At 37.6% G+C, this 27,861-nt stretch overlaps 2 protein-coding genes across 2 annotated transcripts; both read right to left on the reverse strand.

Annotated features, from left to right (window-relative positions):
* Positions 1-9,071: 9,071 nt before the first annotated feature.
* LOC129247093 (WD repeat-containing protein 81) lies at positions 9,072-20,439 on the reverse strand. Its single transcript, XM_054886016.1, has 8 exons — positions 19,484-20,439; positions 18,236-19,373; positions 16,344-18,172; positions 15,373-16,212; positions 15,138-15,313; positions 14,181-15,062; positions 9,840-10,435; positions 9,072-9,767 (listed from the first exon to the last, which is right to left on the reverse strand). Exons 1-8 carry the CDS (start codon positions 20,088-20,090, stop codon positions 9,533-9,535), a joined length of 6,303 nt encoding a protein of 2,100 aa, XP_054741991.1. The 5' UTR covers positions 20,091-20,439; the 3' UTR covers positions 9,072-9,532.
* A 3,488-nt stretch (positions 20,440-23,927) lies between these two features.
* Positions 23,928-27,645, reverse strand: LOC129248910 (E3 SUMO-protein ligase ZBED1-like). Its single transcript, XM_054888521.1, has 3 exons — positions 27,319-27,645; positions 26,196-27,239; positions 23,928-23,963 (listed from the first exon to the last, which is right to left on the reverse strand). The coding sequence occupies exons 1-3, from the start codon at positions 27,493-27,495 to the stop codon at positions 23,928-23,930; spliced, it is 1,257 nt and encodes a 418-aa protein (XP_054744496.1). The 5' UTR covers positions 27,496-27,645.
* Positions 27,646-27,861: the final 216 nt, after the last annotated feature.

Genomic DNA, 27,861 nt, shown 5'->3' on the forward strand with positions numbered 1-27,861 from the left:
CATGTCCTGCCGTATATCTTAACAGCGTTCCAATACCACAAACAGATAATGCCAAATATTTAGGTAATCTATTAGACCGGCGTCTTACTTGGCGATCGCATATATTTTAAAAGCGAAAGCAATTTGGACTGAAATTGCGATCACTACACTGGTTAATCGGCTACAATTCAGCACTTACACTAGACAATAAGGTGCTTATCTACAAATCTATTCTGAAACCGATATGGACGTATGGAGTTCAATTATGGGGCTCAGCTGCAAAATCAAATCTAGAAATCATGCAAAGATTTCAGTCAAAGGTGCTCCGCATGTGTGCCAATGCGCCATGGTTTGTACGAAACGAGATATTGCACCGTGACCTAAAAGTTACGACAGTTTTCGAAGAAATAAACAACCTCAGCCAGAGATACAACAACCGACTTGCCACTCATCCGAATAACCGAGCAAATAACCTCTCCAAGATAAGCTACTCTTCAAGATTAAAAAAATGTCAGCCTAAAGATTTAATGCAAAGATTTAAAAAGTAATATATAGTACGTAAATGCAAAAGTTGTAAAATTGTATAATATATGTACAGGGTGACCGATGAGAATCTGACGTTTTTGAAATGAACAGTACACAGTTATTTTAAATGAAATATTTTATTTTAATACACAAAATCCTTTGTCATGACATGCCATTTGAAGATGAATATTATTTGTCTGTCTATTAACATCCCCATCCAAATGAAAATGCGCCTCGTCACTCATGATAATAACTGCATTCTCATTGTCTTCCAAAAGCACTTGCATTCGAAAAGCAAACTCCTGCCGCTGCGCATAATCTCTTTCCTCAAGCTTCTGAGCAACACACATCTTGTAAGGGTGAAATTTTAAGTCTTTCTGTAAAATTGTCCGCAGAGATTCACGGCTCATTCTTAATTCGCGCGCGTGTTTACGTGCAGAGCGCCCAGGGCTACGAGTCAGCGCAGCTCTCACACGCTCGATGTTGTCTGGTGTTCTTGCTGTCTTAGTCGGACCTGGTGGTTTCTTTTTCACAATAGATCCTGTTGTTCGTAGATTATGAACCCAACTGAGAATCGTGTTGCGGCTTGGAACGGTTCCACGACGCCCACGATTGAAACGCACACGAAAAAGTCGCTGCACGGTAATAACAGACCCGCACAAATGCGTCATACGCAAACATGCGATGTTCAACCGTCCACCGCTCCATAGCTACTGAAACGGCATCGAATGGCGAGATTACTGGCTTGTAATTCGCCTCCCTACTCCTCTCACCGGCAGAGTACTAGCCATCCCAAAAACGCCAGATTCCCGTCGGTCACCCTGTATATGTTGTTTGATGTTCATTATTATGTAACGCATTCCACTGGGAATTCTTACTCTAAGCTATTCTTCTTTAAATTGTAGGTAAAAATAGTACTTATTGTTATTGTTATGATAGATTGTATGGAATAAATGGAGTTCGAAAAAAAAAATATTTCTTCAGAGACGAGGCTGGCGCCAATGTAACAGTGAATGTCGAACGCTTTCGCGCCATGATAAACAACTTTTTCATGCTGGAAATTGATCTTTGGACTTTTATTTGTGGGGGCATTTAAATTCGAAATACTTTTTGGATAAACCAGCTTCGATTGAAGCATTGGAAAATTACTAAAGCGATTCACGAGATACCGATCGGAGCCCTCCAGCGAATCATTTAAAATTGGTATTCACGGATGGCCGAATGACGGCGCAATTGCTGATTATAATGTCATGAATGGTTTTACACAAAAATAAAAAATATTGCTCAATCAATTTGAATTTTCCTTGTTTTATTTCAAATTAAAATCCGATACCTGTAAATTGATCAGCCTTTGTTTAGGGGTTATATACAGTTAGAAGGCCGAAAGAAAGCGAATTTTCCAGATTTTTTTCTGAGATAACTTTTAAATTTATTGATCTGAAAATTGGTACACATTTTATGTTATCTATTAACTGTATTTTAAGACGTAGTATTAGTAAAAATATTTATTTGGAAAGGAGCTGCAGCTCAAAAAAGGCGGGAGCTCCTCTCAAAAAAGACGTTTTGTGGTGACCACTATACCTCTGAACTGAATCCTCTGAAATTAAAAAACCGAATAGATTTCATTAAAGTCATGTTAAATCTAGTAATTAATCAAAGGAATAAGCAAATTATATTTTTTGACAAAATGGCGGTTTCTCAAAAAAAAAAAAAAAAAAAAAAACCGATTTTTGACCAAAATTTCGGCCTTAATTTGTTTGTAAAGGAAAAATAATATTTATCGGTGAGAAAAAATCTTCTATTAGTCACTAAAAAATGTATTTAAGAAGCTTGAGTTAAAATTTGAGACCAATCGGTTTAGTCGTTTTCGAGTAATGTTGGTCACCGACTTTGAAAACACCATTTTGAGAAAAACGCGTTTGAAGTTTGAAAATCACTTTACTTTACTCTGAAATGCCTTTTCAAATTTGCGGTAGCTTCGAAAACATTCACCGGAACGATATTAAATTTTCTGTGAGTATTCTTAAATATATGTAATATACCATATATTAAGAAGAAAAAAAAAAAAATTGAGTTTTTGAAAATTCTAACTTTATATAACCCCTTAACTGTATCTCATTAGATGAAAATGTGCCTTTACTTTTATTTAGGGAAGCAAAAAACTAATTTTTTCATTGAAAACATAACATACATTTTTCTTTACAATACTTTAAAAAAATACAGAATAATGACACAAAATAAAACTGTACTCAGAAATTTAATATCCAGCATATTCATTTTACATTATTTTGCCTTTACAGAATTTCGAAATACAGAATTATTACCCAATCGTATTTAGACTTTTTAGAATTTGTTTCACACTTTTTCCAGAATTTTTACTCACGAAAATATTTTAATGCGGAGTTTAGAAAAACTGAAAACTTAAAGCTCTGGATTTCGCAAAGCATCTACAGATACCCGACAACAGAAAGCCGCAAACCACAGAAGTCTAGCCACAATGATTGCTTATCAACGTCAAACCAATCATCAAGGCCCTGCAACTTCCCAAAGCAGGCACTGCAATAGAGAAGTACATAAAACTCTTTGTCGCGGAGAAGGAAAAAATATCAAAATCTTGGTTGGAAATTCATATACAAAAATGGGTTAAAGGTCTGAAATTAACACCACCTTTCTAGTAGTAACTCAAAAAGGGGACCAATCAAACATGGCATACTGCACTCGATATGCTCGGTCTTTACGGCGTTTGCTGCTCGAAGCAGCCATATTGCCAAGATAAACAAAGGCAAATCCATTGTCTGCACAGATAGCCAATCGTGCATCGACCCATCGTATCACCAACCAATACTTAGAGTGAAAAGGTGACCAATCGCAACCCATTAATAGGCTGTTACAATAAGATTAAACTAATGTGAATACCCGGGCTCGTAGAAGTGATTAACTTCACTAACCATGGACTAGGCAATGTGCGCCCGTAGTGGTACAATCAATCCGAGTAGAAAGAGACCAGTCCACGACCCTAACGCACCTCCGTGCGTTAAGATCCTTTACTCGTCTGCGGCCGCATAATTATAACCCATGCCTATCTTTACAATGATCCTTGAACGACTTGTGTGTTAAGCGCGGAAACCACAACGCCCTTTTTTTATTTATTTATTTATTTTTTTTTTGTCCGGACAACTAGCAAGTGCAGCACTCAGACATTAATTAAGTCCATTGTTCTACACTTGGATTCCCTTTAACGCCTAAACACATCCTAATCATGCCCATGCAAAGGAACACGTCGACAAGAGATTTTGTGATACGCCGACCTCATCGATATGTTGAAAAATCATCTCGTTAAAAATTAACAACCATGTAATATATAACTTTCTGAAAGAGGTTTTTCTGCTCAGACGAATTTGACACGATCGCTTAAAGCAATTCATAAATTTCTTCGCATTTCTTCGCAGGCCAACAGAAGACCTCCACCGCCAGTGCTGCGAGTCGTATTGTTTAAAAAAAAATTATATTTGCATTAACCGTCGTTAATGTGAGGGTTAATTTGTTAGGTTATTAACGAGCTAATCAACCTGTTTTTACTAGAGTTTTTATTACAATGTTTTTTTTTGCAATCACAGATTTTAGTTCAAACAATGTAGTCTTGTAGCTGTTAGTTAATTTTGCAGAGGAGATATGCCAATTTGACTTACAATATAGCAGTAAATAAATTTGTTGTTGTGAAAAATTATATAGAAGACAAAACATGCAAATTATAACAAGAGAAAGTAAGTGAAGAAGTAAAGTGGTTGTTGGTAAAAATTTAATTTAATTTAAGGTAGTAGTCTGGTCAGCCCTAACTTTCTATAAAAACAAAGTCCGCCATTTTGTTATTTTTATTATTTATTATTTACCAGAATGACAAGCCTACAGAATAATAATCATTTTAACTTTTTCGTTTCAGATGTCCTGAAGAGCCAAAATCCTGTTGACGAGCCACCTATCTTTCCTTTAAGACGCTTACTTTGGTGCCACACTACTACAAAAAAAACATGTAAAAAAAAAAATTGTTTTTGTATACTATTTGATGTCAATAATAACATACTATAAAATCAAAAAGATGACATTTTATTTTCTTAAAAAAAAATTCCTAAAAAATATCTATAAAAAATGAGTATTTGACCAGACTACTTACTACCTTAACAAAGTCAACAAAAGAAGCGGTGGGTCCATTTGTGGATCAACATCAAGACGCCCACCATAAACACCCAATCAAAGGATGTAGGCGTCAAATAACAGAAGAAGCGAAGAATTTGCTTAACGCCGTTTCCACGACAGTCGGTTCTACGTTACCAGGGCGACCCGAATTTATATCCGTCCAATAATGGTCACTCCAGCAGCATTCCCCGTGCAAGTGTGGGAATGTTAATGCTGCTACAACAACAACAATTCGCTTAACACATTTTTTTCAGTTTTTTGATAATGATTTATCTATTGTAAGCTTAATAAGTTTTTATGGAAATGAATGATATAAAATAAAAGAGCAGAGTTGGTGAACTCGTAGAAAAAAAAAATTTCGAAGGAATTAAAAAAGATTAGCGGTAGTTCATTGCCCCATCAGTCGGTTCTATGTTAAGCGACCCGGATATAAATCCGTTCAAGGACTCCACTTTAGCAGTATTTCTCAAAAATTCATGGGGAATATTTTATGTAGTTACAATACCAACAGTAGCGGCAGAAGGAAAATATAAGTATAGTTTGGGGAAAAAGAAATCCATTATTTTGTAGATAGATGGCTGTAGTGATCGATATCTCGATCGAACAATTTAAAGTTTATGCTCATTGCTAAGGTAACATTTCATACTAAAAAATTCTTTAGCTGTTTTCGGTACATTTTACAGTTTTTCTTTGATAAAGGCGAAAATGCGAAAATGCAAGCCAGGCCGCTAAGATTGTTAATGGTGTCGACTCTATAACGGATAATTACGTGCAATTTTGATTTCGTCGATTCCGTTTAGGCATTTTTGATGTTAAAGAAAATGTGGATAATGGCAATAAAATCACAGAAATAATCGAAGTTCACCGGCATATTAGTAGTCTTAGCATCATCCAGTTGAATTTGAAGAGGACAAGCCAAGGAGCACCAGGAGATTTGGTGGCTCCTAAAACACTCAGGCTAGAAAGCCCATTGTATTTAAAGCTCTGGAAAGGGGGTATATAGTCAAGGAGAGAGGGAGAAAAGTATCAGAGAAAGAGATAGGAAAGAATAGAAACAGAGATAGAGATAGTTAGTCCTGTGAGAATTTTCCAGATTCCTTGGCAAATCTGCAAATATCCTCCAGTTTTAGAGAACGAATATTACTCATTCCCATGACATCGGAACCCAATACTCGTAGTCGCGCTCTAGCAAAGGCAGGACACTCACAGAGAAAGTGCTCAGTGCTATCCGCCTCCTCCAAGCACGACAGGCATACCGGGTCCTCGATGATTCCAATGGTGGTCATATGCTGACCCCATGGGTTGTGTCCTGAAATGATGCCGACCATCAACCGAATGTCCTTCCTTCTAAGTTTTAGTAGAAAGTTTGACAGTTTTCTGTTCGGACTTGTCACAAAACACTTTGCAGTTCTGCAGCGTTCTAGACCGGACCATCGCTCTTTATGTAGATTGCCTACATAATCGCTGATCCAATTTTTGATTCCTGCGGAACTGATTCCGATTATTGGCTCTGGCCCCTGTGGGGGCACCGCTGATCCACGGTTGGCCAATTCGTCGGCAATTTCGTTTCCTTGAACACCGGAGTGTCCCGGAACCCATATAAGTACAAGCCTGTTTTGTCTTGCGACAGAATTAAGCTTCTTCTTACATTCTTGAACAATCTTCCAGGTTTGCTTCGCGTTCTCCAGGGTCTTCAATGCAGCCTGACTGTCACTGAAGACTCCAATCTGTTTCCCGCTCCATCTCCTCTCGATTATCCATTCGGCTACTTTTAGGATGGCAAAAACTTCTGTTTGGAAAACAGTTGCCATTCCCCCCACAGCATAGTGATACTTATTACTATCGTTTAAGTACCATCCGGCTCCAGACCCTATTTCAGTCTTGGACCCATCGGTAAAGAAAATATCCGTCAAACCTCCCTGCATGCCTCCTGGATTGCTCCATTGCTCACGCAATGGAAATCTGACATCAAATTTCCTTCCGAATGAAACTGTGGGTATCAGGTCATCTTTAGGTGCCAAAAACAGTGGATACTGCTCCGACAGCAACTTAAAGATTTCTCTGTGTCCCGAAGTTCCATCTTCGTGCCAGAAACCATATTTATGGAGTCTACACATTGCTTTTATCGCTTCCTGTTGTATCTTAAGATCCAGGGGGAGCAAATCAAGCATAGCATTCAGGGCATCACCAGAGCTTGTACTCATGGCACCCGTGATGCTTAAAAACATACACTTCTTTGCAGCCTGTATAGTTCCCGGATTGTGGACTTAGCCATGCTCCGTCGCCACCAGACCACAGAAGCGTAAGTGATGATTGGTCTGATAAGTGCTGTGTATATCCATAGGACCACAGCGGGTTTCAGACCCCAAGTTTTGCCAAAGGCTCTACGGCATTGCTGGAAAATCTTCAATGCACGATTCACCTTCAGTGAAACGTGTGTCTCCCAGTTCAGCTTCTTATCCAAGATTACTCCTAGATATTTAACTTCGTTGGAAAGACCAAGTGTCACACCTTTCAGTGTTGGAAGACTGAGTCCATCCAATTTCCGTTTTCTCGTAAACAAGACTATGGTTGTTTTGTTCGGATTAACGGAAAGACCTTGTCTCATGCACCAATCATCGATTTTGTCAAGAATCCTCTGCACTTTCGTGCAAAGCCTCCTTAAGGATTTATCCGATGTTAGCGCACAGACGTCGTCCGCATATGCTTGGACGTGAAAGCCGAGTTCCTGCATCTCCGCTAATAGGGAGTCTACGACGAAGCACCACAGCAGCGGAGAAAGAACACCCCCTTGGGGACATCCTTGCTTGGCCCTGACTGTGATTTGCTCGTCGCCGCTCCCACCAGCGGTTAACAGCCTCTCAGAGAGCATGGAATATATCCATTTTATAACGGCTTGATCAACTCCGTGTCGTTCGGCAGAAGAACATATCGAGCCGAAAGTGGCATTATCAAAAGCCCCCTCAATGTCCACGAACACGCCCATTGTGTATTCATCAGCTTCCAGCCCAGCTTCAATCTTGCTAACAAGATCGTGTAAGGCTAATTCACATGATTTTCCACTCTGGTAAGCGTGTTGATTTCTACTAAGTGGACTTCTCGGCAATACCCCCACTCGAATATGTTTCTCCACCACTCGTTCCAGACTTTTCAACATGAACGATGTCAAACTGATTGGTCTAAAACTTTTTGCTAGGGAATAGTCATCTTTTCCTGGTTTCGGAATAAATACTACTCTTACGCGTCGCCATTGGGATGGTATATAACCAAATGCAAGACAGGCTGTGAAGATCCTTTTCAGGGCCTCAATCAGCCTGTCTCCTCCTTTTTTAAGCATTGCTGGATATATTCCGTCAGGTCCAGGGGACTTAAAGTTCTCAAAGGAAGATAAGGAAAACCTTATCGATTCCCTTGTCACTATCCGACTAGCAATATACCAGCTGTACCTAGATGTTCCACCGTTGCCACCGTCATTGTTCATGCCACTCTCAGCTTCAGAGAGAGTTCTACTACCCGGAAAATGGGTTTCGAGTAGAGCATTAAACGTTTCCGATTTGGAAATGGTGTATGAACCATCAGGTTTTCGAATGGAATCCAGCCTTACTGAGCGGTCTAAATGAAGGACCTTACAAAGTCTCGCTGTTTCCCTCATTTCTTCGACGTTACTGCAGAAATTTCTATAGGATTCAAGTTTGGCTTGCCGTACTTTTTTCTTATATTCTCTCTGTGTAAGTCGATGATTGGCCCAGTCCTCTTCTGTTTTGGTCTTCAAGGCCTTATTAAGAAGTTTCCTGGACCTATTGGGCATCATCCAGTAGTATCGACCATAAACAGTTTTATACCATTTACGCAAAAATAATGGACTTCTTCCTCCCCAAACTAATATTATATGAAACCTAATTTTGAACTACTATTAGAAAGAAAACAACTCAAAATGTCGGATAGCCACTATGACAGAAAATGAAGTCTTTACAATTACGTTCTGGTTATTGTAGCAGGTTAAACTCCACTTATTCAGAATCAACCTATGTCCAGCATGTGAAGGCACCCCGCACGACACTAACCACCATTTCACATGCTCCTTCAAACCAACTCATCTAACACCCCTCTCCCTCTGGACCCAACCTGTCGCAACAGCAAGTTTTCTGGGCCTACCGTTATATGAGCTAGACGAAGGCGACTGGTGATTCACAATGCACCGGCAGAGTTTAGTATTGCTGCTACAACAAGAACAACCATGAAGTCTTTAGCAACTGACTTTTTCCCCCGACTATTAAATTTTGTTCAGGGAGCAAAACAAAGTAGCTTTAAGCTTATAAGTAAGTGTCCAAGAGCTAAAAATGTATGTATAAATATATACATATGCCCTTAAGTAGTTTCACATCTAAGCCATTATTAAATGGTATACTTGTATATTTTTTTCTTGCGTTTCTTTTATAGATTAACATATATTACACGTGCACTATATTTACTTAGAGTTAATAGCCTAAAGGATGTATGCCACCCTCGCATATTAAATGGAACTAAGTGGAATGTTTACACAAAACCTTTTTAAGTCAATATCAATTTTTACGTAAAATATGTAGTTATGTTTACTAGAATATTGTGTACAGAAATATGGTATCACCTTTGAAGTTAATAAACTAATAATAAAAATAGCATTACATATTTGATTACTACTACGCTTTGAATTGTGCGCACAATATACATAAGCACTTACATATGTATGTGTGCAAACATTCAGGTGCTACATTTTTGGTTATTTTTATTTTGTAAACTAATTACGTTCTGGTTTAAAATAATTTGTATGCAATGGATTTACAACATTTACAAACTAACATAAAAGCACAATATTCCCACTTTCATTGCCGGCCAAAAATGTGCGATTCAAAGGCAATACCGCCAGAGAGGTCAGCACACCACGGAAAGTCTCAGCGCGCAGCTTTGTCACTGTGTGTATTGCGTGGGAGCTACCAATGTCTGCATAAATACCAACACGATTTCCTGTGGTAGCATAAACCAACTCTGAACCGATGGTTTGAAGGAAGTGAGCGGGTTCGGCGGGTGGTCTGCAAGCAAAGACAATACAGAATAAAATGATGAAAATATTGAATAAAGTGAAAACACGGGAAAAAACTTACTTCATTTGGTAATGTAAAATGCCATCCGTTGCATGCCATACTGCCAAACTGTGATCCAATGCCGAACTGATGAGCTGCTGATCATTTGGTGCCGCCAATTGCAGTAAATCGCATTCCATTGGGCGCCAAGCGTTCAAAATACAACCCGTACGCGTATCCAACATAACAATGCTGCCCGAGGAGAGTCCCACGGCGAGCCAATTGCCCGATGGGGCGACCGTTAAACAGCGCACTGTTGCATTGCCTTGCGTGGCGGCGTTGCTCACACGCCATTCATTCACATATTGCATGCAACGTGAATCAATTATTTTCACCGACGACTCAGCTGTGCCAGCCACTATAAGTGGGCTCGGTGAAGGCAGTGCTTTAACTACAGTTATGGGATTGTGTTTGGGAGCATCTAGCACACCCAGTGGGCGTCCAATGAAGGGGTCCCAGATATGCACACCCGAATCGCAGGAGATCACAAAACGCATGGCCTCCAGGAAGGCGAGTGAGTTTATAGATTTTTTGTGTGCTGTGTATGTGAATTGACAAGAGGTCGTTTTACGTCCGTCGCCTTCGCTGCGTAGTGACCATAGTTTAACGGTTTTGTCCTGAAAAGGGCATGCAAAGTGTATTATTTCATTTTAGTTTTTGCGGCTAGAGAACCGAAATATTCTATTCCTTGGGGCTAACTAAAATCTGCTTTTATTTGCATACAAAAGTGGAAAATTTTTGTCAAAAATTTGGCTTTATCACAAACAAAAAAAAAAAAATTAAAGAAGACCCAAGATTTTATCTGAATTGGATCGGGCCCTAAGGTACACTGCAAATCTTTAACATATTTATTTAATGGTGCATAACGATCGCTACTAAAGTGTACGAAAGTCAAAAAACTATTAAGAAATTAAAAAAAAAAAACAAATTAACAAATATTAAAAAAAAAATATTAACAAATATTTAAAAAAATATATTAACAAATATTAAAAAAAAATATTTACAAATTAAAAAAAGAAGTATTAATAAACATTAAAAACAAAAAAATTAAAAAAAATTATTTAAGAAAAAATTAACAAATATTAAAAAAAATATTATCAAATATTAAAAAAATATATATTAACAAATATTTAAAAATGCAATAAGTAGGTATTAATAAATATTAAAAAAAAATTAACAAATTTACAAAAAGTATTTAAAAAAAATTAGCCAATATTAAAAAAAAAAATTATTATCAAATATTTAAAAAAATATATTAACAAATATTAAAAAAAATATTAACAAATATTTAAAAAAAATATATTAACAAATATTAAAAAAAACTTAACAACTATTAAAAAAAATATTAACAAATATTAAAAAAAATATATTAGAAAATATTTTTCTTAGAATAAATTAGTTGGGGGAAAAAGGAATCGCAAATTGTTTAAAATTGTTTTATGGCCGATCTTTAGCTCCTGGGCGATGGCACGATGGCTACTAACATGCCGGTCAACTTCGATTATTTCTGTGATTTTTGTGATTGTTTCTGAAATTTTCTATAACATCAGAAATGTATGATCGGAATCGCAAAACCAAAATTGCACGTAATTAGCTGTTTAGCGGCCTGAAGTCATTTTCGCCTTTATCAAAAAAAAAAACTGCACGAAAGTTTCTCTTTGTTGACTTCCATTGTCAACACCCTGTAACTCACAACTGGATGGAACAAACAAAAAACAGCAAACGAATTTATTTAGTGTGAAATGTCATCGTGACAACGAGCATAAACTTTAAATTGTTTGACATTGATCACTTCAGCCATCTACCGACAAAATAATCGATTTCTTTTTGCCCAAATTAATATAATGCCACAGTTAATTTAATAATGAGGCAAGAAAGGCAATCAAAGGAATAATGATTAGACAAAAATATACAAATACCAAAAATGATGTATTGAAATTTGTTAATTAGTAGTTTGCTAATCCCAATTAATTATTTCAAAAATTAATTTTATAGACTTTAGCTAAAAAATTATCAAAACATTCGCATTTAAAAAAAGTTATGCTGCTAACAACTGTAGTTGTTATTGTTGTTTTTGCAGCAGCAAAATTATTCCCCATACATGTACGCGGAGTGCTGCTGAAGTGACAGTCCTTGGCCGGATATTTAATATATCCGAGTCGTAAAACCGACTGTCGGGGGAACGTAACTGTTGTTGTCTTTTTGTCTCGCTGTTATTTTTTGAGAGCGGTATCACAATGTGAGTTATTACGGTTTTACACTTGTCGCCCTCGTCGAAACTGTAGCTGAAGCGCAAAGGTTGATCTCATTACTACGTTTTAAAGCCAATCTAATAATAATATCTTAAAAATATTTTGTGAAAATTTGAAGTGAATCCGACAAATACTTTTCCGAGTTATTCAACAATTAACAAAGGGCGCTCGGGCAAAAACAAACAAAAACATAAAGTTTAAATGCGTTTTTCTCAAAACTATGTTTTTTGAACTGGTGATCACTGTAACTTAAAAACCGCTTGGTAGATTTCAATAAAGTTTATACTGCTTTTGAAAAACATAAAAAACTCGTGCCTGATCGAAGGATTTTTGAAGTGAAACTTCTTTTGTCTCGAAGGATGAAACGCTGTGAGGAGTAAAACCATAGCGTTTCATCGATATGTGACGCTACGCCAGCGCCATCTGTTAAAAGCGTGGCGTGGATGAAACGCTGTGAGGAGTAAAACTACGCTAAACTACGTAAAACTCACGCTATGCCAGCGCCATCTGTTAAAAGACTGGCGTGGCGTGTCGTCGTGAATGTAATGCGGTCGTTTATTATTGCATTCTTATCGAATGTAATTTGTAAATATGACATTTGATTGACGGCCGCCGTAGCCGAGTGGGTTGGTGCGTGATCACCATTCTGAATTCACAGAGAGGTCGTTGGTTCGAATCTCGGTGAAAGCAAAATTAATGAAAACATTTTTCTAATAGCGGTCGCCCCTCGGCAGGCAATGGCAAACCTCCGAGTGTATTTCTGCCATGAAAAAAATCTGCTCATAAACATATCATAATAAAACAAAATGAAATAAATGTATAAAAAAAAAAAAAAAATTTTCTTGTGATTCGAACCAAGGATTTCGGATCGGAAGCCCACATTGCTAGCCGCTGGGCTATCGCGCTATGCTGTCGCCGCAAAATAATGTATCATAAATCTGTTTACCATACCAAAGACCATACACTTTGCGAACGCATTTCGGTGGAAACAGTTGACAGTTATCCCAAACACAATATTATTAGTAACGCGAGACGCGTCATAGAGTGTGTGTGTAGTTTTGAGCAAATCTTACAAACATATTTTGTTTTGTTGATTGATTTCTGTTAAATATGGCATCAAATCAACAAAAACGGAAACCGAAAACAGGTGCTGAACGGCAACGTGAGTATTTGGAGCGTAAAAAATTAAGAGCTACTGTTGAACACCGTGATACGATAAGTGATAATTTGTAGTACCAACAACAAGATGCGGAACTACCATTGATGCAGTATTTCATCGATACCTTGATAGATTAGAATGTAGATCATTTTTTACGCATTTCAGTTACCATAAAGCCCTTGTTTCATTTTTGGAAAACGAATCCAATAATGATAATGACAATGCCGAGAACCAAATGTAATTGAGTACAATAAATTCATTTCTTTTTATATTAAAATAAATAAATAATTCTGTTTAATAAAATTCCATTCCATGCTTTCCATGACTTCTGCATGCATTATAATGAAATAATAGTTAAATTATTTATTTGTTGATAAAAGAAGTTTCACTTCAATCGTGCGGGTTCCGTGAACTACCACACACTTTCTTTTTTTTTTTTATTTCGATTTTTTTCAAACAATTAATTGCCGGTTTTTTTTTCGAAAAATATTGTTAATTTTGAAAAAAAAAAAAAAAGCTTCGATGAGGCACTGGGTTATCTATGTATTAATAAAACTAATTTCTCTTGATTGATTTTAGATGAATCTCCAAGGACTCGTGATGATTACCTCAAGGGACTTCTGGAGAAAGGGACTCCACACAAACAGCGATAACTTTTACAATTATTAATTTTTTTTTTTGAAATTTTGCGAAAGTCAAGTCGAAACATGATGTATTAATGCCATGTTTTTATTTTTGTAAAATAAAGCATTTGACTAGCAAAAAAATTTGTTGAAAATCATAATTTTTTCCAGCCTCTGACTACCCCTAACCCTTTAAATCGAGAAAACTACTGCATATTGATAATGAAGTTGGAATATAATATAGGCAACGGATGCTAAAGGATTTAATAAGTGCGGACATATCGAATTGAAATTAATTGCTGTCTGACATGTTTATTTCTGCGCTTACCTTAGAAGCCGACAAAAAGCTGTTTTCGTTGTCCAATGCCAAAATCGAACGCACCGAATTCGTATGGCCCGCAAACGATTGCAATTTGATCTGCTTCAAATTCAGCATTGTATCCTTGTCAGAACGACTGATCTCGTGACGCCAGTAAGCCAACCAATTGCCCTTCAAATGTCTCGAAGTTGGAATTTGTTCGAATTTATAAGCGACCATATCCAACACCTCCATGGGACCAACTTCTTGTTGCGATTGGTTGCCTGCGACCGCTCCACTGACCACCTCAATGCGATTACCAATAATGTTCGTGCCAAAACTATTGGCCACAGACGACTCAAGCTCCGTCAAATTATCTTTACTCTTCGATGGACTATCGACCGTATCGTTTGACTTACCAACGTCGGTTTGCAACGATTTGTAATTGGGTTGCTCAAATTCATGACAAAGTGTTAAAATAAATTCCAAATTGCAGATTGTACGTTGCATTATGGCCTCACCCAGAAAACGCAAGAACGACAAGTAGGATATATGCGCAAGTGCTGGACTAAACACGTCGCGTAGCTCTTCACGTTCGCGACTGGAATTTGCGCCGTCTTCAGCTGATACGCCACTTATCGGTGGTGATATCGATAGTGAGCTGCTAGTGGGATTTACAAAATTCTCTCTTATACCAAATGCCTTATCGAAGATGAGAAAGAATGGACGAAGTGCTGGAATGCATAAATGCTCCTTAGACATATCGGGACCGATACGTACGCAGAGCGTATAAACTGCATCCAACCATTTACGCGCCAATACCGAGCGTCCCAAATAGCCACTGGGCATGAGAAGACGTGTAGATCCAAGTATACGCACTATTGGTAGCAATATGCTGATGAGTATTGTTTCCTATAAAATTGTATAAGGTAAAAAAAGTTGTAAAGGGAACACAACCGTTTTATTATTTTAAATATTTGAGTATACCTTCAAATGTTCCATTAGTGTGGCATCTATCAAACAAGGCACCAAGTACTTGAGTAACTGTAATGTACTTATAATAGCGCCCTCAAGACTGGCTGTTATGCGCTTTGCGCCCAACCCAATCAATTCGCTTATGTGTGGAAAGTATTGCATGAGTATGACCTCCTCGCCGAATAAGGCTGTATAAAAATGGCAAATGTACAGAATGTTAAAGATCAGAAAAGCATTTACCACCTACCGGCTATGGACATTAGACACTCCAGCACACGCGCTGCACTCCGATCACCCACTACACGCGCATCGGCCATGGAGAAATAATTTAGATTACCCATTTCTGCTTGCTCATCCGTTTCTGGCAACAAATTCTCTTGACCAACATAACACAGTGACAGCATCTTCAGCAGATTGCGTGTAATGTAACGCGAAGTTAGAGATGGTCCTAGACGGTGCGCCAGCCACATCAAACTTTCCGCACTCATCTCTGAGATGCGATTATTTTGAGCTGCCTTAGCCTCAGACATTTTCGATATTACCGAGGCTTGCAGTGAGTCCAAAGCAACTTGCGATTGCGTTTCATCCGCTTCCACGGTCGTCTTTCTGCTTTCAGGCAATAGCTTTTTGTCACCAGCAATTTGCTGCGACTTCAATTGTTTTTGTTCCTCCTCCACTGCTTGCGTGATAATCTCAAAAGAATCAATGCTTTTGCGTGAGCCAATATCACAATCGATGGTGTTTAGTTGGTAGCTGCGCCTTATGGCGTTGGCGGGTATTTCGATTGTTGGCGATTTGGGGCCAAGTTGTGCGGTGGGCGAATCATTTGCGCACTGGCTGCTCAACGACACCTTATCGGAATCTTCCAGAGAAGTACTGGAGATTTTTGAACCGTAGAAAATCTCTGAAATAGCTATTTTTTCTAATGTTGCATCGCCTTGACTGTAATCCTCCTTGGCTTCTTCAGCAGGCGCAGGGCGCATGTCAAAAGAGTCAATTGACTTATTTTCGCTGGTGCCACAATTCGAGACGTGATCAGAGTTGGCATCATCATCAAAGCTGAAAACATCTTCGACTTCCTGCTTCACTGAATTGGTAGCAGTGGAATAAGGAGAGAAGTTAAAGTCTAGTGTAAATGCATTTGATGAACTTGTTTTTCTCTAAGTTTCTCAAAATTATAATTCCTCTTGTGATCTATAGGCTATTTCAACTACTTACCCGATACTTTCATCTGCAGCGTTGCATCATCAACACTTACATCTCCTTCCTCCGTCGACATTAACGTTAAAGAATATTCATCCTCCGTAGAATTATAATTCAAGTTCCGACTCGTTCTTCGACTGCCGCCACCTCCACCATTTGTTGAGCTGTGATAATGGAACCCATTACCATCTTCTGGCTCCTTATATCCCCCAACAGCCTCAATAAGTGGCGCAATAAAATTGTGTAGAAAACATTTCAATCCGAAGCGTACAATCAAACGCAAAAGAAAACTGTGGTGGTAAAGCTTTACCGACTTCCGTGACTTAAAGGAGCTGCTCATCGAAAATCGCAACTGCCCACCGGAGGAGCCATTTGCATCCGCACTACGTGTGCGCACCGAAATCATGCCGCGTTCAAAGCTTTCCACATCGTACAATTTCATAATTGGCAATAACAGGTACTTTTGCGTATTAACAATGCCGAGCGCTTGCGCAACTGGATCGAATAAATTCCACGCAGTTAATATCGACGTCTGTTCATCCAACAGCAGATCGATTATATGCGGTAGCAGTAGTTCTACGGGAGAAAATTGCTCATATCCAATTGGTTCCAGCAATCGGCCGATGTATGCACAGCAGGACATCACCTTACACTCGGCTATTTTACGTTCGAAGAGTACGCGCTGGCGATCCATGTCGGTGTATTTCGCGCAGTCGCGGCCATTGCAGTTGAAATGTGTACACAACTCCAGTAGTGAAGCGTTAAAATCGAATTGGTGCAACGCGCGTATGAGGGCATAGGTAGGATAAAAATTGGCGGGGAAAGGTATTAGTTGGTTAGAGAAAATTGGCTCGAGTAATTGTGTAGCTGTTGGGGGCGGCAGCCCCTTTTCAGTGACCAATTCTGCGCGCTGCAATTGCAGCAGCTGGGCGACAACGTAACGCAAACACTTTGGTATGTCTTGACTGTATAGTTTAGCTACGGTGCGACACGCTTGCAAACGCTCCTCGATGCCAACGTTGACGCCGTTCATGAGCATTGCGCGTAGGCGGTGCATAGCGAACAGTTCCACAATCAGGCAACCGAGCACTTGCAACTCACGCTCGCGTTTCTCAGTCAGCAGCTGCTTAATTGAGCGTTTCTTCAGAAAATTTGGACTTGGCGCGAGCAAGCTTTTGGGCTTCTGTTTATTTTGTGTTATGGTCGGCTCAGCAGGATTCGTTGTACCTTCCACAAAAAGACGATTTGTAAAAGAGTTCTCCGAGAAGTGCGCTTCAAACAACATATCGCTATAAATAATTTTTTCCGAAGTATTTGTCGCAGCCTTTTGTTTTGGAAATGTGCGGGCGAAAAAAATCTCCATTGTTTCCAGTGACTGGAGTAATGCGCTTGGGTTGTAATCTTTCGGCAAGTCAATAAAATTGGTGCTAGGATAAAAACTGGAACTGGGTGTCATATCGCCAGCAGCGTTGTTTGTACGCAGAGACATACGCGGCGAAGATGATGAGCCACCCGTACGACGTAGGGAAGTAGTTGCAGCTACAGGGTCTGTTTCATGCGCAATGGATGATTCGTTCGCATTGAGATTCTCTGTGCTCTTAGCAAGTCGTCTAGACTCGTGAGGACGCAGCGTGGAGTTGGCGGAACGTGGAGAACGCGGCGGTGCATGGAGCTGGCTGAGTCGTGGTGGCATTTTAATAAACCACGATGATGGAAAACGTTTAGTAGGATGTGGTGTGGTGAAAAGTTGCACAATGCCACGCTGGCAGAGCTCTTTGTGCTGATCGACCAAACTGAGACACACATTTTTCGACTTAACAGCAGCCTTACCAGATAATTTGTAGCTGTAGTGATAATAAAAAAAATATAATCGAAAGAAATCATATAACAATTTATCAGATACTCACCCAAAATTGAGATCTATCCAGTGCTGCAGCCGTTCACTGACATACTGAGACTCTAAAGCTTCTCGATGCTTTGCAATGAAATCTTCGGGACAGGAGGCCCACGCGGGTACCTCCAAGTCTGGTAAATCTTCATGTATGCTCTTAAAAATCATTGGATCTGAGTAGAATTCCGGTATGCATTCGTCTGGTGTCCATTGTTGCAAACGTTGTATTGATGCCGGATATTCCGCAGGCACCCAAATCGGGCGCACATGCTGGCAGAGTACAGGTTGTGGTGTGCGACGCGCCATATAAACAAAGTACGTGATTTCCGAAAGAAAATCCGACACATGATGTGGCGCTTGAGTGCTTACACCAACCACAGTGGCGGTATTTCCAATCGTGTTTATGCCTTGATGTGTGGCGTGTGAAAACATCAAATCTAAATGCACATCTCCTTTGTTGAGACGATATTTGCTTTTAGTCAAATCACGCCAGTTCAGTCCATTGCGTGCTGTAAAATCAGTCACCCATGGCATTATGTGATGATAGGCAGGGTTATTCAGACTTCGGCCAGCAGCATTATTCAATATGGTTAGGTAATCATAATTGGAAAGTTGACCATTGCACCACATCTCACAGTATTCCCGCAGTGTAAACTGTTCCAAGTCGTAGGCGAACTGCAGATCGAATTTGGTGTTGCTCGAGCAATCCGCAGTGTCGTCATCTTCGCCGCCATCGTCATTCGCATCGCAAACAAAACTTCCATTTTCGTTTTCCTCCAATGCGGCAGAAATGTCGCCATCCGCACCGTGTGCCGTCTCGCTGGGTGAAGCCGCATGCTCATCAATATTGTGCCGTAGTATGCAAGATTCCAGCCGAGGCAGCACTTGTATCCAGAGATTCTCACGCACCATTATATCATGCAAACGTATATCACCCAAAAAGTGTCCACCCGCTTGTAGGGCCTTTGAAAGCTGTATGATTTGGTAAATGATGAAGAGAGATTTGTTGTAAGATTTACCCAATATGGATGGTGAATAGGTAATGCAGTCATAGAGACTTGTGACGATGGCAGGCGGATAAAACAAAACGCAGAAGTGTGTTGAAGTCTCCACTGTAATGAGAGCGGGCATAATATTGGCATGACACTCCGGTCCTGTAAAAATTAAAGGAAGGTTAATAATAGTTTAAAATTACAGGCACTACGGCAAGAATTCACACCATTAAGGTAACTAAATAGTTGAAATCAAGTACATATCGCCTTACCGGTTACGTCTTCTGTAACCACACTCCCAATATTGTTTGCGCTGTCCAGCCCTTCCCGCAGTCGGTCTATCTGACAATGTATGACCGGGCAGTTGTATACGCGCTGTATCACTTCTTTCAACACCACATCATAAAATGTCAGATTACATGCTGTAGGTGAACTGAGCGTTCTGCCTGTTGTTCCAGAAGCTTTTGCATATTTTACATTAGCACCTGGATAGCGTTTGTATGCAGCCTCCCAAAGATTTTTGAAATTTGTGCTGGTCACATAGGCTAATGCTTGAGAGTAAGTGAGCGGATTGTTACCCCCACCTTCTCTGAGCGGGTCTATGCCCGCATCGCTTGTTTGCCGTTGCAATGGAAATACCTTTAAATTTGGTTTCTTCGGATAAGTTTGCAGCAATATGCGTGTCCATGGATGATCCAAAGGACCACTTGGATGGGCACGTCTATCCAGTTTTGGCCATATATTAAACGGAGCAATCTTGCGCCGCTGTTCCAAAGATTGCAGCCATTGCTTGTCGCAAATCAATTGGTAGCGTCCCGACACATTGGTTTCGCACAAATGCTCTTTATTTATGCCGATCTCATTACAAAGCGTGTCCATTTTTAATCTTAATATGAGCGTAATGCTTAAAACTATAACATTTTCTTTTATTTGCGAGCACAAAAATTTAGCAACACTTCGCTATAAAACGACGTAACGCAGGGCGAACGACACGCTACAATAACCAATCTTCTAATTACACACTTTCCCAATTTCACAGTTACACAAAGATTTCACATGTTTTTTTATTTGGAGGTCAATTAATTTTGATAATTGGTAAAATTGTTATAAGAAAACAAAGAGAGCTATGTTACGTTTTGCGGAGAAAGAAAATTTGCGATTTATTGGAAGCGATTAATGTGAATAGGAGACGATCGCCAATATTTTATCGATGACATATCGATTAATTTATATACGCGTTTGCTAAAACTGGACTTGTTTTTTAAATACCGACTTAAAAATCTATATGTTGTGCATTGCTACAACGTCACGCAATCTGTTTTCGAAGCATTTAATATGTAAAACAAAAATGAGTACTTCAATGCCCATTTCATTACTTGGACCTATCGGTTAAATAAAAATATCATCTCTAGTGCCAATCAGCTGTCTGAAAACACATAAACACAGGATGACACAAAGATTCAATACAAAAATACTTAACCCGTGCGTGAGCATAAATAAAAATGATCTTTACTTCGAAAAAATAAATTTCAAAATATTTACAAGTTTTAAAATAAAATAATAAAAAAATAAAATTTTTTAAATAAAATAAACGACCTTCCTGAAAACAATTTATATTTACTAAAAAAAGGTGTCTTAGAGCAACGCTGACAGATTTTATGGCCAACAAACTCATCGGACTTTCTTTCAGTACGACATATCCGCATACTATGATCTGTCTGGGGACAAACAGAGAATTCAATTAAAATTTATATATTTGGTGTTTTTGTAGCTGCATGAAAACTTTCGATATCGATAAGTATGGTTTATATATATTAGTTTGGAGAAAAAGAAATCCATATCTTTGCGTAAAATGTTTGCCAAATGGCTCAAAACTATTTTGTGGTAGATCTTTTGCTCCTGGGCGACACTACGACTATTAACATGTCGGTCAACTTTATTTCTGTGATTTTACACACACATCACAATTTCGGTGATCAAAGAAAAACTGTAAATTGTACAGAGTCTTCTCTTTGTTGACTTCCATTAGTAGCACTCTGTAACTCACGACTGAATGGAACAAACAAAAAACATCTAAAGAATGTTTTTAGTGTCAAATGTCACCTTGACAACGAGCATACCAAGAAAATAATGGATTTCTTTTTCCCCAAACTAAATTATAGGTTTCTTCAACTCCTATCTGGAGCATAGGGCGTCGATAACTATGTTTTGACAGCTGAGATTATTAAACTGTGTTGACATTTCTGTTCAGTAAGGTAATGACCCCTATTATGAGCAATATTCGATCTTCGACTGTAGTCGAAAGTGCTGATCAAACGAATTTTCATTTGGTATTATGGTGCTCATTCGTTGAAGAATGGGACTATTGTGAATTTCGATCGCTCGACGCATTTAAAATAGATAATTTTTTCTCAGCTGATACAGGAAATCAATATAAAAGAAAAACCGATTGTGTTGAAATTCTTTGCTAACATTATTTTTAAAAGTTAAAAAAAAGTATTTTTTGTGAAAATGAGTACAACGGAGTTGTGGTTCGACGATTCATCGGACGATGAAAGATTAGTGGAACTAGCTAGAAGTAGAAAACAGTTGAGGGACGCATCCAACCCCCTAGAAATGGCTTCCACTGAGTGAGTTTATAATTTTCAAAATGTGTTGACGTACTTAATATTACAGAAATTTCCTTACAGATTTTTAAAGAACTTTAGATTATCTAAAGAGGCGTTTGTGAACCTATTGTCCAGTACAGAAAACCAGTTGCAGCAGTGCACCCGAGCCAAATTGATTCCAAATATTTTAAAGCTAGACACAGTTCTGCGATTTTGTGCTCAGGGATCGTACCAATTTAGTATTGGTAATGAAGATATGCTAGGACTTGCTCAACCCACTGTGTACGATGATGCTGAAGATATTGAAGTGGAGTCAAATAACGGAGAAGTAGAAAACATAAGAAATGAAATTTTGAGAATATTTTAGAAAAATCTAAAAAGTATTAAATAAAAAGCTTTACGCCACAGTTTCTGTTTTATTTTTGTTATAAATTTTCTTTATTCAATTATTCGTCATTCGAAAAAAATATGTATTTCAGTTCCTCTACGTATTTCAGCCCATACCTGCCAAGGGAAAATAAAAATGTATTTCTATAAACATCACAAAAAAAAAAACCATTATTAAGCTTAATCCATTTTGCTGCCGTTCTCACTGGAGGTCCCAATTCAGCTCCGTTGTAAATTCCTCCCATTTTCTTGCTGCTTGAACTTTGGTGCAAATCCCTTTTGCGAATGGTGGATTCTCTTCCATTAATGAAACTAGCCTTTCTAATTGCTGTTTGGTACTCACGTCTTTCGACCTGCATAAAATTAACAAAATTAGTATATATTTATTATTTGGTTACTATAAAACCATAAATAATCGCAAACAACTTACACTTTAACAAGTTTTCCCTCAATACGCTACACAATCGAAAGCAAAATTGCATTCGACTCTAAATTCGGTAAACAACGAAAATTTCGATAGGGTTGCACCGCTCATAATACCAAATTGACATTCGATTTTCGATCTTCGACAACCAGCGAATATCGAAGATCGAATGTAACTCATAATAGGGGCCAATAAATCTTTTAGCGAAGTTCATAGAGTGCTGAAGAAGACACTGAAATGTCGATTTGTCGTCCTTCTCAACTGTCGTACTTCGACTACGTGGAAATTTTACGTAAGGATAATATTGGACGGATCGAATGGACCATGTAACTTGTAGCCGCGGCATATTTAAAAAATAAATGTCATTAAATTATCTACCAGATTGTAATAATAAAAAAAAAAACAAAAATCATTCCAGCAATATTTCTGTTTTGTATTATCATTTTAAATTCTCAGGCTCTTAACCTTTATGTTAAAAAATATGAATTATGTGATTGATTAGGTATTACTCAAACAGATTTTTAACTGAAGAAGAGAAAACGAAAACTAAAAATCTCGAACTTCTGCTGGTGGCTGCGTGTGCATGAAGACCTTTGTCGCAGTGCGCTTAGGGCCAGAACAAATATTTTCCATTGATTTCGGTTTTCAGTTGTTGTCTTAACCTGTGACGATCAAGGTCATCTATGTATGTTGCTACGTCTTCATGAGCTTCTTGGACGTTCTCTATTTCATATTCCAGTCTAAAGCAGCTCTGCTGCCTTCCTGCGTTGGTTTGCGCAGAGCAAAACCTATTCAGCATCATTCTCCCCAACCAGCGTAATTTTTTTCCCGAATCTCGATATTTATCGGACTTTGGTTTCATCTATTGAGTAGATCCGTATGTACTAGGGATACCCGAAAATTTTTAAATATTGTACTAAGAAGTAATAAATGGTAGCAAAAGGTGTAAACGGGCTATGCTTTAAAAATACAAATTCACATATTTATTTTATTTTCTTTTTTTTAACAGAAAAACATAAATATGAGGTTTATAAAATTAGTTTATCTTAAATTATAAATGATTCTATTTCATGGTATGCTTAAGGGGACAGATACCTGTAAACGGCCATACTTTCCCTGACTTTCATTAAAATTATTTGAATTTAAAATTAAATGAAGAAGTCAATATATTTTTTTCAAAATTGGCATACAGTTTATTTATACATCAAAGTAATATAACATTTTTTTTTTTAATTTTAATCATTTAAAATGCTGGATGTACACTCAATTCTTCCAGGAAGGTCGCAGCGTGGCTTCTCAATTGGCGGGCATTGTAGCGTCGGCGTTAGTGACCTGAATTCAAAAAAACAAAAATTTTTTTTGTTATTAATGTCATAATTACTATATGAATTAAAAAAAAAATGAAAAAAAAAATTGCGGAATAAAATGCTTAAAAAAAAATTAATTTCGGGGCGAATTTTCCTACAATTTTTGCTTCGAAAAAATGATTTTTTCGAAAAATTTTCGAAAACTTGTAAATTCACATAAAATAAATAAATAATTGGCGCGTACACTTCTGTTAGGTGTTTGGCCGAGCTCCTCCTCCTATTTGTGGTGTGCGTCTTGATGTTGTTCCACAAATGGAGGGACCTACAGTTTCAAGCCGACTCCGAACGGTTGATATTTTTGTGAGGAGCTTTTTCATGGCAGAAATACACTCGGAGGTTTGCCATTGCCTGCCGAGGGGCCACCGCTATTAGAAAAATGTTTTTATTAATTTTGCCTTCACCGAGATTCGAACCAAGGACCTCTCTGTGAATTCCGAATGGTAATCACGCACCAACCCATTCGGCTACGGCGGCCGCATAAATTCACATAGAAAGTTATATTACAAAAAAGGCGTGTGCAAAATTTCAGGGAGATCGGTCGATAGCTTTTCGAGTTATCATGTACGCCAATTCGAAAAATATAGTTTTGAAAAAAAAAAAACGCGTCTAAAGTTTAAATACATGAAAATTCAGCCTCTCCCTCCGCGCTCGAACGCAAAGAAACACTTAAATTTACGTTCTAAAATTTTTTTTGACATATTCTTAAAAGGATTATCTTAGCATTTTACGAAAAAACTTTTTTTTTTTCGAAATTTTACAGGTATCTGTTCCCTTAAATGATTTTGAATGAAATTGAAATTTTAAATGAATTTATTACTAATATTAAAAAAATGTTGTTCCAAGGTGAAGTCCGGGACATTACTTTAAAATAACCCCGAAATTCCGGGGAAAAATTGTCTGCTAATATTGGCATCTCTAGTATGCACCATCATTAATTAAAAGCTAGTCATTCATATCCCAAATAATGTAGATCGCGATAATGGCAATTAAAACTAGGGATGTGACCTCGAGTCGAAAAAATCGATCATTTAATAATCGATTTTTTTCGTTTCAAGATAAATCGATTTATAAAAAATCGATTTTTGAGGGAATAATCGATTTTTGTGGATATTTCGATTTTTTAATACGAAAAATGCGTATTTGATATATAAGTATGAAAAAATATCTAAAAGGACGACTTTAAGATTATAAATACATATTCAAATTAATGATACATATATACATTTTTTAGTACTCTTAAATATTTTATTGCAGTAAAAATAATACAAAACTATAAGAGTACAAAATATAGCAATATAACAAACAAAACTAAGAAAATAAAAGAAAGCTATCTTCAAGCTTTTAGTTTAAGTAATAAAAAAATTCAATTAAATAATTGCCACAAATGTTTTGTATCAATTAACATTCGACTAGAATCAAAATAAAATTAAACGATTAATTTAAGTATTAAATATAACGAGAATTGTTGGGTATGAACATTAAAAAAGAAAAGGAAGCTTCCTCCAAACCTCAAATCAAAATTTATCAGAAACTTAAAAAATTATTGCCATAAATCTTCAGTCAAAGAGTTTAAAAATAATAGTTTTGGTAGTCGCTTTCCTAAAATACGGTTTCGAGTTTTTCTGACAATATTCCCAGCCTTCGAAAATAATCTTTCAGCTGGTGCAGAAGTGGCCATCACTGAGAGGTGTTTCAAAGCTAAGTCTGTTAATTTTGGAAAAGTTCCCTCAGAACTTCTCCATACATCGAGAGGGTCTACTTTAAGATTTGATAATGGCGCTGCGATATATAAATCTATCTCTGTATTTTTTGTCATTGACGTATTAGCAGCCATTATTTTGTTATGGTGTACCTGCCATATATCTTGATCGTCGCTGGCAACTTGTGATGAAACAGATGATTCAAAATCGGTCACCAGTATAGTATCATCATTCCTAGTATTTAAACTTAGGCATCGGTTGGTATAATTAATTGTTTTTGACAAAGATAATGGCTCATCTAAATGATTTTTTTTGAATCTAGGATCCAAAAACGTTGCGACTGAGAAAAGGTGAACTTTCTGTATGTTTTCAAATCTTTTTTTTAGTTCTGTTTGCAATGAATATTTGAATTGATTGGCCAAATCACTGGTTATCGGTATAGCGTCTAACAAAGTTCTCAAGCACTTGATAATAGGTATAGCTTTACTAGCTGTCACATATTTTTCAGCGCTCATTTCTTCGGTAACATTGTGAAAAGGCTTTAAAACTTTTCCAATTTCTTTGAGCACAACGATTTCGTTTGCTTGAAGCATTTGGGGTGCATTCGGATGGTTTATTAAAATAGATCCAATTGTGCTGCTCATTAACACAAAACGTTCAATCATAAATAATTGTGAGTTCCATCTTGTAGACACATCTCCGACCAAATGCTTCAATTTTCCTTCAACAACGCTTTCCTGCATTTGCATCTGTCGCAATTCTTCAGCGCCTACATCACTTTGGTGGAACCAAGTTACGATTTTTCGTACTTTATCCAAAAAAAGTTTAACATCAGAGGAACTCACAGAATTTTCAACTACTAGATTCAACGTATGTGCTAGGCATCGAATATGTTTTGCTCTGCCGAAAGTAATCTCAATAGCTTTAACCATGTTAGCGCCATTGTCTGTAGTAACACTCACAATTTTGTCATGCGACAAACCCCAATCTTCACAAACATTAAGAACCATCTCCGATAAATATTCGCCTGTATGATTGTCATGAAGCGGTTCACATGCGATATTCACCGATTTCATTTCAAAATGTTCTATAAAGTGAACAGTCACGCCTAAAAAACTTCTTAACTGCATATCCTTCCATTCATCTATTGTAAGATAGACGTTTTTAACAGACCGTAATTTTTGTTTAATAAGGGTCTTTTTTTCGTCATATTTAGTATCAATGAGATCTGTGATAGTTTTACGACATGGAACCTTGTACAAAGGAACGATAGTTTTCATTAGCTTTTTGAATCCTGTTCCTTCCACCATATTGTAAGGAAGACTGTCCCGGCATATCATTTCTGCGATGCTGTTTGTTATTTGTTTATTTTTTTCTCCATCTGAGGCATATGCTGAAATTCTTGAAAAAGCCGCTCCGATAGTTGATCTAGCCCGTTTTGGAGTTAACGACGAAGCCTCAGTGTCTGTCAATGGCGAATGCACCAATGAATCATTATGCCTCAAATTGGTAGTATCCTGGACATCAACTTCATGTGAATTCTGCGGTGATAAAAATAAAAACAAAATATAATTTAAAATATTTTAAATAATAACTATTACATCAAATAATGAGTTTTACCTCGTCAGCTTGTAAGACATCAGAATGTTTTCTTTCCATGTGCTGTTTCAAGTTTGTAGTGTTATTGCATGTTTTTAACTCTTTTGGGCAGTATTTACATTTTGCGGTTGCATTTTCCTTCCTTATTGTAAAATACTTGCGCCAGCAGCTTCTGGGTGTTTTAGCAGCGGAAGACATTTTTATGGTTAAACCAATATTTATTTCGACACTTCAAAGCTTCCAAGAAATAAATAAAGGCAGGATCACAATTCATTACATATTTGTACGTAAAGATGGCACTGATTTTTATCGACTTGTTCACATTAGTTAGCTTACTTATCCATTTTATCATCCGTCGCACAGATGGCACTATTTACAAAAATCGATTTAAAATGTGTAATTCATATAATCGATTTATTAAAAATCGATTTTCGCCTTTAATAAAATCGACTACAAAAAATCGATAATAAGAAAAAAATCGATTAAAGCAAAAATCGATTATTTTTTAACATCCCTAATTAAAACGGACTCAATATTTAAAATTCGACTTTAAGATTCGGGTTT

The sequence above is a fragment of the Anastrepha obliqua genome, chromosome 5, assembly GCF_027943255.1.
Source record: "Anastrepha obliqua isolate idAnaObli1 chromosome 5, idAnaObli1_1.0, whole genome shotgun sequence".
Taxonomy (NCBI): domain Eukaryota; kingdom Metazoa; phylum Arthropoda; class Insecta; order Diptera; family Tephritidae; genus Anastrepha; species Anastrepha obliqua.